Below are 15,361 nucleotides of genomic sequence, written 5' to 3'. Positions count from 1 at the left end.
TAGGCACTGTATGACATGGCTCATAATGGCAACGCCTGCACGCATTAAGAGCAATTACGCTCACTGGTCAGGCAGCAAAGAAGAGCTGCTGAGATGCTCCAGAGTGACTTAATGTGACACTGACACTGAGACATATGGCCTCAGGCTAGTGGACGTGCCTCGGATAACCGGACCTCAGTATTTAAAACCCCGCAGAGCCTAATACATCAGCCTAATACAAACCAGACACAAACCCCGAAACCAGTGACACAGCACTGCTCCTCTGCATGTCCGGATACAGCTCAGACCTGGATGCAGTGTGGCCAGGTTGCGTGGATATTTTACAACACTGCTTCCATCAGCAGAAAGCCACAGCTGCAGACACAGGCCCCCACTCTTGGTGGCTGCGGCATGCTTCAGACTTAAAAAAAAAAAATGCAAACTCATTTCTCAGGGTTAATTTTGCATTTTTTTTTCCCCAAACTTTAAGAACAGTGAGTTTGACGGCTGCTGAAATTTCAGCTTGAGTAAGCACCAAAAAAAAAAAAAAAAAAACACACACACACACACACAACACCTGCTTCAATGTGCACCTCAAAGATAAGAATAAATTGTGCAGCTTGTTGGACGCTTCCACCGAATGTTCTCAGCCTCCCACAGCAAGGAACAGACGCGGTGCTGGCATTCCCCGCAGGCCCCGCCGCTCCTCGGAGAGCTCCCATCAAACACCCTCTGCCCACTCCTTCACAGTGGGCTTCAGCGAGACAAGGCGGCAAAGTGAGAATCGGGGGGGGGGGCTTTTACTGCGTGCGGTAAAAAGCTGCCTGCCCCACTAACTTAACTGCAAGTGGCCGCGGTGCCAGGAGCGGGCGAGCAATCTTCCTTTCATTGCTCCCCGGGTGCCCTTTAGATCGGACCTAAACACAACCGGCGCTGTGTGTGGCCCTGGGCCCGAGCCAATCACGAACACCGAGTGCGTAAATCAGCTTTATAAGGATGGTTCACAGTGCTTTCTGCCATTTTAAGGGCGCCCATCCTCTGGGAACATGCGCCGCGGACATTGGCGGCTTAACGTCCTTTTTGGACAGACACGTTTAGAACAAAAACAGACAGCTCTTTTATTTGTAGGTGGGCTGTAAACACGATGCAATAACCACTGTTCTCAGGGAGCTTTTCCTTTTATTCGTAAGGTTGAGCTGCATTTTGAATTGCCTTCGCCTTACATGGCGATTAGGCCGTGAATAAGAGCACTTTAAGAGGCTGGCTTCCTGACCCAGGAACTAGCACACAGCTGTGTAGCCTGCCTGAGAAATGATGGTGAGCGAGCGGCCTCCATGCAGGAAGGCCATGGTGAAACCGCGCGGCATGGACACAGCAGCTGGAAAATGGAAGTGAATTACGACTATGTAATGCGTGCTTTCTGCCATTTCATGGGCTGCTGTCAGAAACAGCGAAGGATTTTACTCACTGGAGAGCTTTAGCCGCCAGGCTGAGCCGATGTGACAGAGTGGCTTTGCCTGCTATGTGTGTTGTTTTACGTGCATGCAGGAATAGATGCAGTATAATTTCTGTGACTGGCCACAGATGTATTGTGTACCACCTACACAATAGAAAGCATTTTACTAAGACTGGTGCTGGCTCCCAGTTGCATCTACCTTAAAGACACAAAAAGTACACATTCTACCACAAATGTGGAAAATCATCTGATGTAGGCCACATCGTAACCATGGGACTCTGTCTTGCAAATGTTTGTTGCATGTAAATTTAAGACAACAAAAATCTAAACAGAAGTATTCTCAAAGACCAGCCACTAGCACAGAACCATTTTCACGGAGGAAATCTAGCCAGGCCTGTCTGACGAGGCTTGGTTGGTTTTCTACTGCAGTGCCCACATGGTAATCCATAATAACCATTTCGAAGGAGAGACTTTAGCCATTTAAAACACCCACTGAGTGGTCAAGCTGTCTTTCACGACTGTATTAGCTAGTTAGTTAGGAAGCTGAAACTAAAAATACTGTATTTTGTGTCAGTCATTAAAGCAGCATAATTTACAGTGGTTAAGGAATTACAGAGCTAACCAGAAGGCTGCAGATCAGACAGATCACTGTCAAAGTATCCAGAACTGCTTTAGTGAATATCCAACTTTAGAAATGGATAATATAGAGAATGTATGTTATGTAACATGACCTGGATATGGGTGTCTAATTAACTGACTGATCTCTTGATTGATTGACTGATCAACAGCAACAATAATAAAATATATGCTTTGTAAATCTATCAGTAACTTTACCTATAGAATTAGTTGTATAGTAACAATGTCTCAGGTACATGTTTTATTGTGACGGAAACAGACAAGCAAGTGCACTAAAATGCAATTCAGTACCTAATTGTGTATGTTTACCATAGCATAGAGTTCAAAACAGCCAAAATACGCACTGAAAAAACGTATTATTCTCTCTCCAACAGATACGATAACACATTATTCAGCAGGGTATTTTTAGTCTGATAAAAATGAGATTAAACAATTACACATGCTGTGACACAGTCACGCTTTGAGACATTACAACAGACCCCATTGTTTCATGATTCATAATCCTGCCCTCTGTTACAAGCAGGGATGGACAGATTTGCACAAAAGCCTCATTTGGAGATATTCAATTATGGTCCTCGGGGAGTTGAGTTTTAAAATGTCAGTTTAATTCCTCACAGGAGAAAGGCCGTTCTTTTCCAGGCAGGCTTGTTAATCAACTGCACTCACTCCAACAGTAATTCCCCCTCTTGACCTCATCTCACTAGAAAGTGGGCATTAATAGTTTCATTTATCACAGACTCATCATTGCTATAAATACCACAGTGGTGGGATTAAGGGAGATCTTTACCATAACAATGAAGCTCATTGGCAGTGCAGTAAAGTGCTACTATATCTGATCTATTCAAGAGTGCACTGTTCACTTTTTGGAAATTCTTGGTAAACCAATTGCCATTACTCTCAATTATCAGGAATTTCAGGACCATGGACAGCAGGGTTTATGGCACGACAAACAATTTCTACTAGACCGAGCATAACAGTATCTCGTTTTTTTCCCTAAAAGAACTAAATTTTATAACTACATGTTAAATACACACAGACGAACATACGTACATATAGCCCTAATGAAGAGTTTATGCCCATGAACCTCATTACTAACTTTGGAAACAAAAGCAGACTATAAAACTTAAATAAATGACAATCGATTTCACTGGAACACCGTAGCAGTAATGGAATATTAACTATGCAATTCTGAATGGCAGAAAGAGCATTATTTTATTCTCAGTTATCACAAAAGGAATTGCCCTTTAAAGCACACAATATCATACCACACAAAATGAGGCCAATGTCATAATATTTTTATCTCACAGTGTCCTCATTTCATTATATAAGTCAGCATGAATTAGTGCAGTGAGCAATGTATCGTATTCAAACTTAATTAAGACTACGGAATACATTACTAATGTCCACCTGCAGTTATCCCCAGCATTACTACTACCGTGCCTTACGTCATTATGGCCTTTCTGTAAAATAAGACCCATTCTGTTGCGCATCTGGCAGAATTCATCGCACAAAGTGTAGGCAAACAAACAAAACATTTCAGTAGAACGGAAGTTCAGGTTCACAAGCGAGGCTTATATGCTACGTTGCTGAGCTTGTCATTATACCTATGTATACAATGTTTACACATTGGTCGTCTGCCTCAACAGCTAGCTATCTAGCTAGCTTGTTAGCTACTTGCAACAAAAAAAAGTTTCAAAGAGAATACCGCATTGCTGCGATGCAATACTGCGACACACTGGGTAATATGCACCAGAATTCTAATTTACTTGGTTGGCTCATTATTGAGAAGTGAGTTAGCTAGACATGACTTCTGCTAAGCTAGCGTACCTTATGTTAAAACAGAACGTTCGCAATTTGGCTAATGCAGTTAGCTAGCTTGCTAACTAACAACTAACCTAAACATAGATAAACGTGAGGATAGACCTGACAGCGCACTGTATTAAAAGAAGAAAAAAATGAAAAGGTGCAGCTAACTAGCTACACAGCTAGCAACCTAGCTAACGTTATATGCATACCTGACGAGCTATCAATACGCTTTCCACAGAAATAATACAGCTTAACTACGGCCTGGCTACCCAACAATTAATGCGCAGGCTAAGTATGGTATCCAGACAGCTTGCTAACCTAGCTGAAGCATAACAAGCCGCAATATCTTTCCAAATGTGCCATTAAACACTTTTTCTGACCTTTCCATTCACGTCAAACGGGTCGTTGCAGTCACTGTCTGTTCCTGAGTTGGATGCTGTGAAGACTCCTTGGTCCCAGTCCGGGAAAGGGTTGATAAACGATCGTTCCTCCATCTCCGCTTCCGTAGCCGACACCAGTTTCAATCTCTTAGACATGTTATCTCCCATTTCGACGGCAAGGCGCGAAGGACAAAATTTTGCAGGCCCTCTTACAGCAGACAAATTACGCGTGTAGAGGAAAACGCGTTTTCCACGCAGGAAGGCTTCACACAGTATTTGCCGTGGGACAGTGATTCTGAATGCAACACAGTCAAAGCTGGTCAATATCTGGAAGGCAGTAGTGGAAGGAAGGGGAGGATGAGATTTTTATAACATAAAGTCAATGTAAGAAGGTATGTTTATTTGCAGATGTGATAATTTACTGGATAATGTCTAAGATCAAAGTCTGCAATTACATTCTGAACGCATGTTTCATACATGGGCTACAAAGGACAACTCGCGTAAATCAGCTTTTACATAAAAAACACATGCTACGTTTTATCGATATTAAAATAATTTTAAGTGTGTTGTGTGTTCATATCTGAAATAATACAGAATAGGACGAAATTTATTCAGTAGATTATAAAAGTGTTGAAGTTAGAGTCTACTATTATTCTACTATTATTGTTTATTTCTGTAATACAACTATTTAAACACACGTTACCGCTTTGTATGTAAACTGGCAAAAATCAATCCACACCTGTGTGCTCTTAAATCACCATGAAAAGTACAGCTGAACAAATCCACTCATATGGTCAGTCACACAATACTATATCTCTTCAATTATCTCTTTTCAATTATGCATTTTGTCTGTGTGTTTAGCACAATGCATATAGGACAGTCTAAACATCGTCCAATAAACTGAAAACGACTGTAATGTTAGTCTGGCGATGCACGATGAATAACAGTTCATGAACAACTCAAAACAAGAGCAGCGATTCGGAAATAAATGCACATGGATGAGTATGAGTTATATTAGACCTGTTAAACCGTAGCTTCAAATACATTTGTTCCATCTATCAGACCTTTAACGGAAGACGAAACGCATGCGAGGAAGATTCAATTCAATAAAATGCAAGAAAATTGCAGAATCTAAAGGCTGAAGTAATCACCTCGTTTAGCGTTTCAGCCGGTCGCACATCCACAATGGAAGAAATCAACCTCTTAGACTAACTGTATAAATATTAATAAACAAATTAACAAAAGTGCAAGACAGGCTCAGCAACACTGAGCAAATAAAAATCTTTAACCATACAATCCCCTTCGTTTTCAAAGCGTTTCATCAATATTGAGACATAACCTCGGTTTTCAGTTCTTACGGTACCCAGGTTCGAGCAAAGCCGCACATTCATTAATTTCTTTATGGTTTCTCCCGCCGATTCAGACCGCCGAAAATGATACAATGTTTAACCTATTAATTATTCAGTCATTCAGAGTAAAACACAATTGATTCGCGTCTTCAGAATAAAAGCAGCATAAACCGAGTAGGCTATCTCCCTTCTATTATTTCCGGGCTCCGGCTTCCCCTCTCACAGACGGTGAGAGTGGTCCTTCAGTTCTGAAATCCTAGCGGTTGACAAGCTTCGGGGGGTGAGCCGATGCCACCAGACCAGCATTAAGCAGATGTCTTTCGCCGATCTTGACAAAAATTTGAGTCACAGCTTCAGAGGAAACAGATGGTGCTGCTGCTTGCGTACTGACTCGCTGCACGCGCACGGATTATTCCGCACACAAATCCATAAACCTCCCTTAATTCGTTATTTTTTCATTGACAGGGCACGTGATTTGCCGGACAATACCATTACTATTACTCCTCTCCTTATTTCGCCGGCATTTTCTGTTTATATCCATCTGACAATTACTTTTGACTGTAACTGTCTATCTTAATTAGGTTTCTTCCGGCAAGTATTTATTTCCAGTTTGCTTGATTAAACAACTGTTTGATGTTGTTAAGAACTTAAAAGAGAGACTGTAGGATGAGTGTCCTTGTCGTCTGTCATCAGCAGCTACACAGACTGCATAAAGGGTTACTGCGAAACTAATTAAGGAACATTAACACTTCTAATGAATTTGTTTGATTTAACACATTTTCTTCTTGAACGGCTTTTTCTGGGTCAGTCCCCAAATCAGCGCTTCTTGATATTTAAACACATTAATACGATTGCTGAAATTATTAATCAAAATATAATTAGTGCGATTTGTCTTGACTAGGTATTCGATAACTGCGTTTTCTCATAACCTCAATATTTACATCCGAGTATTCTTTCAATCTACCAAGAGCAACAATCGATATTAGCTTGTGGCTAAACTAAGTTCATTACCTGACATGTCATATTTAGTTCCTATTTTGACTTTCGCTGATCATAAAAATAAAATAGAATATCTTTATTGTGTGAGGTATGCAACCAGCTTTCTTCACTAAGCATTTCTAGGACAGGCAAACAGGGAGGGAAACGGGTGCATACATTAGCAAGACACAGTTCACTGATTCTGATGGGTGGATGGTATGTATTCAGCCAGCAGGCTTCTAAGGGCCCCATGTCCGGAGTCACATCTACAAGAAAAACACTGGGGGCATAATTTACATAGTACGGTTGGTCTCTCTTGTCTCTGAGCTAATGCAGTGAAGAAGCACACAAGTTCCACCAACTGGGGATGAAGAGGTCTGGTCCAGCTACAAAGGTGCCTGGGGGGATCAGAATAACATGTACAGTGCGAAGGGACGTGCATTCATGTGTCAGCGCTGTGGTGTATGTCATGACCCCTCACTACTGCCCTGGACTGCAGATGCACACATACAAGGGATTCCTGTTCTTTGAAGCTTGGGTAGCACACATATATTGACATCCTTGCCCCTCCCCCATCACAGTCTTTGCGCTATTCAACATCAATGATGCATTCTGAGACCCACCAGCATTTTCAGTGCAAGTATATGTGTCTTCCCAGCTTGCACCTGAGCAAAAGGAAAGAAGTACTGGACATCAGCTCAACCCTGGCTTTAAACAAGTGACAGGAGCGTAATGAGAAGCTTAATGCCTGAGTCTGGTTTGACCAAACATTTACATTTCCAGTACTCTGCACTGAAGGAAAGGGTTAAAATTCATTTAACCCCATGAAGTGATTCTGCTTCCAGGCGATTACTCAAGGTTTGTGCAACAGAAAAAAACTGTAATTAATTCATGATGTGCAGACGCAAAGGAGGCATTCCCCACAGTGTGGATACATGTGTAAGCATTACTGTCACTGTGCTCATGGGCCTTTATGCACTGTATCATCTGACTGAGCTACTCAGAACAAGAATGATTTCACCTCCATAGTACTTTTTATGGAGGAGGTCAGATTTATTGCACTAAATAGCACAGTAAAATTCGAAATGAATCTACTGGTACCATATATATCCAGGCTTTTTGGAGAATAATATGCCTGTAATAGCACTGTAACTCTCTGAGTAGAATAAAAGAGAATCATTATCCTATTCTCAGGCATCTGATTTTTTAATGCAATAGATGTGGCAAGCCAGTGATGTGGAATAGCACTGGTACAAATGCCCACTCAGATTCAGCATCACTGGTAATTTACACTATGCTGATGTTGATTTGTGTGTATTCTTGATGTACTGTATGTAAAACATCATGACCTTATAACACCATTTTATTTTAAAGGGTTATAATATTTTAATTTACTTTCAAGCATCTCCTCTTGCTTGAAAGTCTTACTGATGACTGTTTCATAGGGTAGATCAATCAAATGAGACCAAGGAGTTTAAGGTCTCCCACAACAATGGAGTGTAAAACAGATTTTTATAGATGACAAGTGAGGGGGTGGAGAATACAAGAAAATAATGATGATAGAAACTTTAAATGAATGGGGACTTGAGGAAAACAAAACATTGTACAGTGAGTAAGCAGCTACAACAATGGAAGTCTGGCAAGCTATCCTTGCCTGTAGCTTTGCTCAATTCCCCAAATCGCCTGCCCTCTGATTGGCCTCAACAGCCATTTGAACAGCCCAGAAGATCACTGTAACCCAAAGAAATCCACCGCTGGGCAATGTAATCCATCTCATACAAGAGACACTTCACCAATCTACACATACAAAATGTTTTACAACAGAAGTGGCAAACTGTGGGCAGCATGCAAATACATAAATATAATTCAACATTACATTACAGTGCATTTTTATTTATTGATTTTTCTACCTTTGGTTCCAGCTGTGGAATTGAATTGTAATTGGAATTGCTACTTTGGAAATGGTTCCAGCAATGTACTTCATTCTTATGTTTCTGTTTGTAGGGGCATAGTATGTTGCTTCCAATGGAGGGATTACCTGGTTCATGTGAGTGCGCTTGCAGTGTAAAATCAATCACTGCAGGTGTTAAACCATCAGTCCCTTCCTGTGATGTGTCTTCATAACTAACAAGCTGATATATAGTAGCATATATATTTGCTCGGTTACACATTTGGGCTGTCAAGACTGCAATGAACATACACATTTGCCTAAAGCCTTAAAACAAAATTATTTGGCTCATATTATTCCTGCTTACTACAGGTGTGGGACACATTTCTTAGTGATACCAATACTAAAGTTATGGCTCAATCATCACAATCGATACGCTTTCTGGCACTTTCTGCCTTTAAGGATATCATAAACTGCACAATTCCTTGATTTAAAATAATCTAGATTATCTGTCATTCACTTTATGACACACTGCTACAATTAACTCTTTTTCCCCTGACATGATGTAGGGGCTTATGTCTGCAGTTGGAAACTCAAGTGTGCCATTAATTTAAATTCTCAGTGCAAATTAAATCAGGTTCTTCTTTAATGTCACATCAGGCAGAGAGATTAATTCAGCTCTAATGAACTCTATGGCATAATGTGATCTTCTCAGCTAATTGAAGACACACTGTCGAGACAATGATGGAGCTAATGATTTCCAGCTGTGCAAGGCTGGGGACTGTCTCCTTGGTGCCACAACTGGGTATATGATCAGTAAAATATAAAGTCATACAGTACCTGCAGAGAGATACACCAAAAGCATGGAGCCCAGGTTGGTATAAGCTTGAGGTCCAGGAGATGCCTGGCATCAAAGGCTGGTGCCGCAGATGAGTGTGGCACCGGCAGAGGCGAGCAGATGGTTCTCCGGCAAGCTGTGCCTTCAGGTGCTTTGGCAAGAGACAGAAGGTGGGCACCGATTCCTCTTGCTCTGACCTTGAAAGCTAATGAGGCTCTATGTTCTGGCATGCAGGTACTGACAAACAGCTCCGCCTTCAACTATCAAAAAAAAGCACATCTATTGGAAGCCAAGCCGCATCTTTTGATGTTTCAGAACGTTCTGACAGTTTGTATGCAAGGAAACAATATGAATGCAACCTGAACTCTCTTTATTAAAAATTAACCCCAATTGACAATGGAATTACTATCTACAATTTTCAAAGGCAGTGGGATAAACTATCAGAGTGATGAGTTTTCGGGTGTTTACCAGCATGAATCACAAACAAAATGTTATATTTATGAGGAAGATGAACATATATATACACGTATATTCACACACTAACAACCAAAGGCATTTCACAAAGCATTTAGGCAGGCATCCGTTTGTTGGAAGCAGACGCAGGCATGTCCAATTCAGATATTATTGAGATACTGTGAAACATCAGTCCAGGGGAACATTGGACACAGAAGAAATCCACCCGTGATATGACCTGAGATGTGATGCAGCCTGGGGGTGGATGAGGTCAGCCAACCAGGGAACTGGTTCCACCCTCCTCCCAGCAGGAGGGGTGGAGTGGTGCGGTGGGGGGTGGCGGGGGGTGGGGGGGTATTCAGGGGAGGGGAGTTGGGTATGGGCAGCCATGAGTAATCGAGAGGGATGGCGGAATTGAACGAGCCTGCCGCAATCAGAGTCGCGGAGCAGGATCCCACTGTTCAGCCTCACTCCCGACACTGAAGCGTTACACCAGCGCTCTGCTCCGATTGCTGCGGAGGCGAAAAGCATTCGGGTCGATTTTCACAGGCTCCAAAAGGCCACCACTATCAATTTGGCCAGCGTGTTCGGGCGCTGATTTTTAAACCAAGCTCATTTGCACATGGAATAGGTTTGATTTCCATAACAATGGATGCATTTCATTGAGGAACATTAATAAATACATGCTCTCTGATCTGTGCTGGGTCCTGCCCAGTTCATTTAAAAGAGCAATGCTCCTTTTTTCAGTGTGGGGGGGCTCAGGACATGGGGGGAAAGCATAATACAAAGGGAGTTGCTGGTTTATTTATGAGCACTCTGTCTGAGGTCCCTTTGGTTAGGTCTTTGGAACGTGCAGTGCACAATCTGTAAATAGACCAGCAGCAGCTGAAAATGGCTTGTCTTAAATGTTCTCATTACTTTGTTATATTTAAGACTAATTTTTCAGACTCATTACGTACTGTACATGCACATGCACAACTGCTGACTCTCAGCCACACACACACACACTCATGCACACACACACATGTATGTGCGCACACATGCCAGTCAGGTCAGATGTGCATTTCATCTTCATAATCTGCGGCTGTCTGAATGAGGCTTTGTTCTGCTCTGAGGTTAGTGTCATTACCAAGTTATTTCTGTGATTTAACATGGCCGGGGGCCCTCAATCATGCATCATTCTGGGCCTGCGTGGAGACCGTAAATACCTTTTTTCTTTTTCTTTTTGTCCAGTGAAAATGCCCCACGGAACACTTAAAAAACAACCGGCACATCCCGAGCAGATTAGCACAGCGGGAACCTTGGACTCCGCTGCCATCTGTAGATAAATAAATCCTGGCCCGCCTTCCTATCATTTATAAAAGGCATCCTTGAGATTCCCATGGCAGCCTGCACAATATTAAATTAAGTAATATTAAGGCTTGCACGCAGGCCATAAGTCACAATACATCTCATTAAAAAGAGGGAGAGAACTGCCATGTGCTGGAAATCGTATTAACTCCATCTTGCAGGAGCGCTGAGCTATCACTCTCGCTGACATCCCCAGCCCTCTGAAACACCCCCATCATGCACACGACCACGTCCTCCGCGGCCATCTGTCTCCCACCCCCGCGTCCCGCCCACAGACGACAAAGGCTCAGAGCTGCCTCTACACTGCCCCCTGAGGGAATCCCAGTGCTAGTGCAGACAAGCACCTTATTTCTTAACCTGTGCTTCTAGAGTGCAGCAAAGTCCTGATTTGACCTTTCTACAGCTCACATACTGTTTGTACTCAGCTGTAGGGTAAAAGGCCCTCCCTCTGTGGTGCTACAGCACTATCCAATTTAACAACAGTGGCCTTGACAAGCAACGCAAAGATTATCTCCTTGGTAACGGGCCTTGCATGGCATTGCTGCACATCCTAAATAAAATAACACTGGCCATCAAGAGCTAAGCAGCTAAAACAGTCATTACTAAGTGAAAGAATGTAAGCCATTCACAGACAAAGACATCACATTCAGGCCTCCTGTTTTAAATTAGAGTCTTGCTGGGCAGCAAGGAGGGATAAATCCAGAATCAATTGTGCCAGGTAATTGGCCAATTACTTGCTTAACCCAAGGTCTGGTAATCTGGGAAGCAGCTACACAGTTGGACCCCCTGATTAAGTTCTAGTGGTTATTGTCTCCAGTAAGTATTGCCTGGTAGTGTGACGGAGGTAAAACACACAACACACATCTGTCTACATCTTAGAAAACCTTCTATCCTTTATTTAGCCTGTCTGACAGGAAACCTCTGGGGAGAGGAAACACTTTTTGTTGGCCTGGCACACAAGTGGACCAATGACCACAGAAAGCAGACGCAGTCATCGGTCCATCAGTATCCTTTTTGTGAGTCCTGTCCTTACCACATTCAGGAAAGACTCAGCCTTAGTACAGTACCCAGTGAGAACAAAGTCCCAGCAGTATTTCAATTACAGGCTGCTTCCGCTATGTCTGCATGCTTAGAATTGGGTCTGTTGGTGTGGATGCTGTGTTAGTTGATCATGTACTCCATCATAAGTTAGCTCTCTCTTTTGCCTTATTCAGGGTTTTGCATAGACGTGTGAGTATTTTCTTTGCAATTAATATTATCTTGAAAGGGAGTATCTCCCTTGCTTTATGTTATAAGGGAAAGCTTCTCTAGACTTGTTGATTTTGTACCAAGCTACACTACACAGCCAATTGTTTGGCAGTGAACAAGAACAAAATCAAATCTATTTTCTATTTAGTTTTAAAAATCCCCAAAGATTAGACACGGGCAAGTTTCTTGTATCTGCCGTTAATTAGCAGAAAATCAAAGACAAGCGTTTGTGGAGACAAACAAGAGGGAGTTATCTATTAGCATAACTCAGTTTAGTCTACATAATTTTCCTTCTCACTGTGAGCGGTCTTCAAAAGCTAGCAAATTCAAAGGGCGAATGTATAAAAAAAAGTACAAGTAACGGAAGGTTAAACAGATTGGCCAAATTATCGTTTCTCTCTACAGACCGCTATAAAATTTGCAGTTTACTTATTTGTATGAGACTTCAAATTCTGTCTCACCATGCAAGCCTATGATTATTTCCCAGCATGTGCATTTCTGTCAAAGGGGAGGGCAGAATTTCCCTAGACCGAGTAAATTACTCTAGAAGCTTGGAGCAACACCTAGAGCTGACTCCTTGTTAAATATTCATCAACAGGGAACAAGAAGAAACAGCACTGGCTTGGGTTTTAGAAAAGCCGTCACATTTCCATACACAGTCCAAAGTCATTATGAAACAATTGGCTCCTCATCTGTTTACTGTGCCCATTGAAATACTCCATATTAATAGCTGTCCTGCATACTCTGGAAAACAGGTGCAAGTTCGAAGAAATCGACTGTGAATACAACATACGTCAGTAGCACCAAAAATGTTACAACACAAGTACGTTATTGTGCGCACCTATCCAAAAGTGATGAGGACTTTGTCCACAATGTGTCAGTCTCATTGCCTTGGTTTCCAGTCGTCTCAATCCCCAGACTAGCCTCCTTTGTAGCAACCAGCTTCTTATCTTCAGACAATATTAATGTATAAACGTTAATGACTACTCTCAGTTGTTTAAGCTTTTGAAAATAAAGATCTACATGTCTTTAAAATGTAAATTACCACATTAAATTACAACAAAGAGAGTAGTAATCCTACACTAAAGATCAACCCGAACCTAGATTTCTTTGATAGCGAGATTCTCCGATAATGAGTTCAGTTTAGAGGGAACTTCTGTAGTGTTCTCTACATTTGCCTGTGTATTTTGGTTAACAGATACGTTTCATTGTTGTGAAAGGGAGCAGAGACTACAAACTACTGATTATCCAATGTGGAATTCCTTTCCGCTAAAGACACATATTTGCAGGCAACAGCGCCCTCTTTTGGTTAATTCTCCTGCTGAGAATAGCATAGAGACCTCATTCCAGGACAGAAGAGGCTAAAAGCAGTGTTTCTCAATCCTAGTCCTGGAGGCCAGCTGTCCTGCATATCTTCTATCTGTCCTTGCTCCAAACACACCTGATTGAAATTAGTGTGCGTGCTCTTGATTAAATCAGGTGTGCTCAGATAATTAAAAGTGCCACTGATGAGTTCAGTCAGGTAGGTAGAGCAGGGAAAGATGGAAAACGTGTGGAGCAGGGGGCCCCCAGGAGCAGGATTGAGAATCAGTGGGCTAAAGGCACTTCCACATAACCTGAAACTGTATGCGCAGTATAAAAACAGGCTATTGGTAATCTTCTTACACAACCTAAGACGGGTAAATGACATACTGATTCCTATAAATGTTATTCGAACCAGTAATAAATTATGCCAGTGGTTCACCATTTTGCGAACTCTTCTGTTTAACAGTGCAATTCATCAGTCGTGCCTTCCAGTGTCTACAATGACCCACGTGTCCATATGAAAACCACATTTCCTCACTTCCACAAGGAATAACATGGTAGCCCAGAGCTGCAAAGACATGTTGGTGTTATTTTTGACACTACTTTCCCGAACCCGCAGAAATATAATGGATTGTTGTTTACAATATTACAAGATAATAAGGTAAGTGTAAATGCTGACTTATCTACCTGCAATATATCAGCATTTTAAAAACAGTGGCTGAACAATGATGCATCAGTCGTTAATCCTCATGCCTGGACCGATTTCTCTCACCCGCCATTCGGATCCTGGCCTGCTAAACCTCTTCAGAAAGAGATTAACACTAGTGCTACCACAGCGGCTTAGAACTTAATCATTGCACCACAGCGCGGAGGCGGTTATATTGTTTATGATTCAGGCATCGATTTCCACATTTTATTATTGACCTCCCTGGTTTAAAACACACAGAAATGGGAGAACCCCGGAGCTTTCTCCTATCTCCAGAGAGCGTTCTAAAAATAACGGGAGTATGCAGCCAGGAACTTTCATTGTCACAGATAAAACACTCAACGGTAAATTATGCATCTAGGAATGTTTATCGAGCCTCGGGACTTTTTCCACAGAGCTAAAAGAAATCGACAACATATCGTAGTCACACGAGAACGACGATCCTTCTGTTTCGACGATGGATAAACTTGTCAATGACTCCTCGCGTCATTGTAACAGTAACTGAGTTTTACGAAAATTAGTAACCCGAGTCCATTGCGTTGTCACCAAGAAAACTATTTCATACAATACTAGGTATTCACCTGTTTTGCACTCCAGTTATACTGCTCAAGTATTTCGTTGATGACTGTTACTAAAACGGACAATACTACCTGTTGCGAAGAGCGCCGTAGAAAGAACACCCTACCCAACACAATCCGACATCTCTAAAACTCAGATTTGGCCTCTGTTGAAGAATGAGAGAAATGTATACTATCAGCAAATGGGGCGTTCGGTTCCGCAGGCAGTACAAAAAGAGAGAGGATGCTGACCATTTCCTCATCCGCCAAAGTTCGGCGCTGCCCACCCGCAGAGTGGACCGCGTGAAACGCCGTGCCCATAATTGACAATGTCACGAAATCAATCAAAGCAATTGATAGCGTACAAACTTAACGGCGCTTAGCATTTTTGACCATCTCTAAAATGCTTCAGGATCAATTTCACTGCAAATC

General features: G+C 42.1%; 1 protein-coding gene across 2 annotated transcripts in view; it reads right to left on the bottom strand.

Annotated features, from left to right (window-relative positions):
- lancl2 (LanC lantibiotic synthetase component C-like 2 (bacterial)) overlaps positions 1-6,046 on the bottom strand; it is a 38,531-nt gene extending 32,485 nt beyond the window's left edge. Inside the window, exons 1-2 of one of the 2 annotated variants that reach the window (XM_036521036.1) lie at positions 5,409-6,046; positions 4,258-4,584 (exon numbers count right to left, since the gene is read on the bottom strand). In XM_036521036.1, coding sequence (XP_036376929.1) covers positions 4,258-4,425 — 168 coding nt within the window. In that variant the 5' untranslated portion in view covers positions 4,426-4,584; positions 5,409-6,046. Of the gene's footprint in view, positions 1-4,257; positions 4,804-5,408 lie in introns of those variants that run through there. The other variant, XM_036521037.1, reaches the window with a different exon arrangement.
- Between the last annotated feature and the right edge of the window lie 9,315 nt (positions 6,047-15,361).

This window comes from Megalops cyprinoides, chromosome 2 (genome assembly GCF_013368585.1).
Source record: "Megalops cyprinoides isolate fMegCyp1 chromosome 2, fMegCyp1.pri, whole genome shotgun sequence".
Lineage (NCBI taxonomy): Eukaryota > Metazoa > Chordata > Actinopteri > Elopiformes > Megalopidae > Megalops > Megalops cyprinoides.
This window is presented reverse-complemented; position numbering and strand designations above follow the sequence as displayed.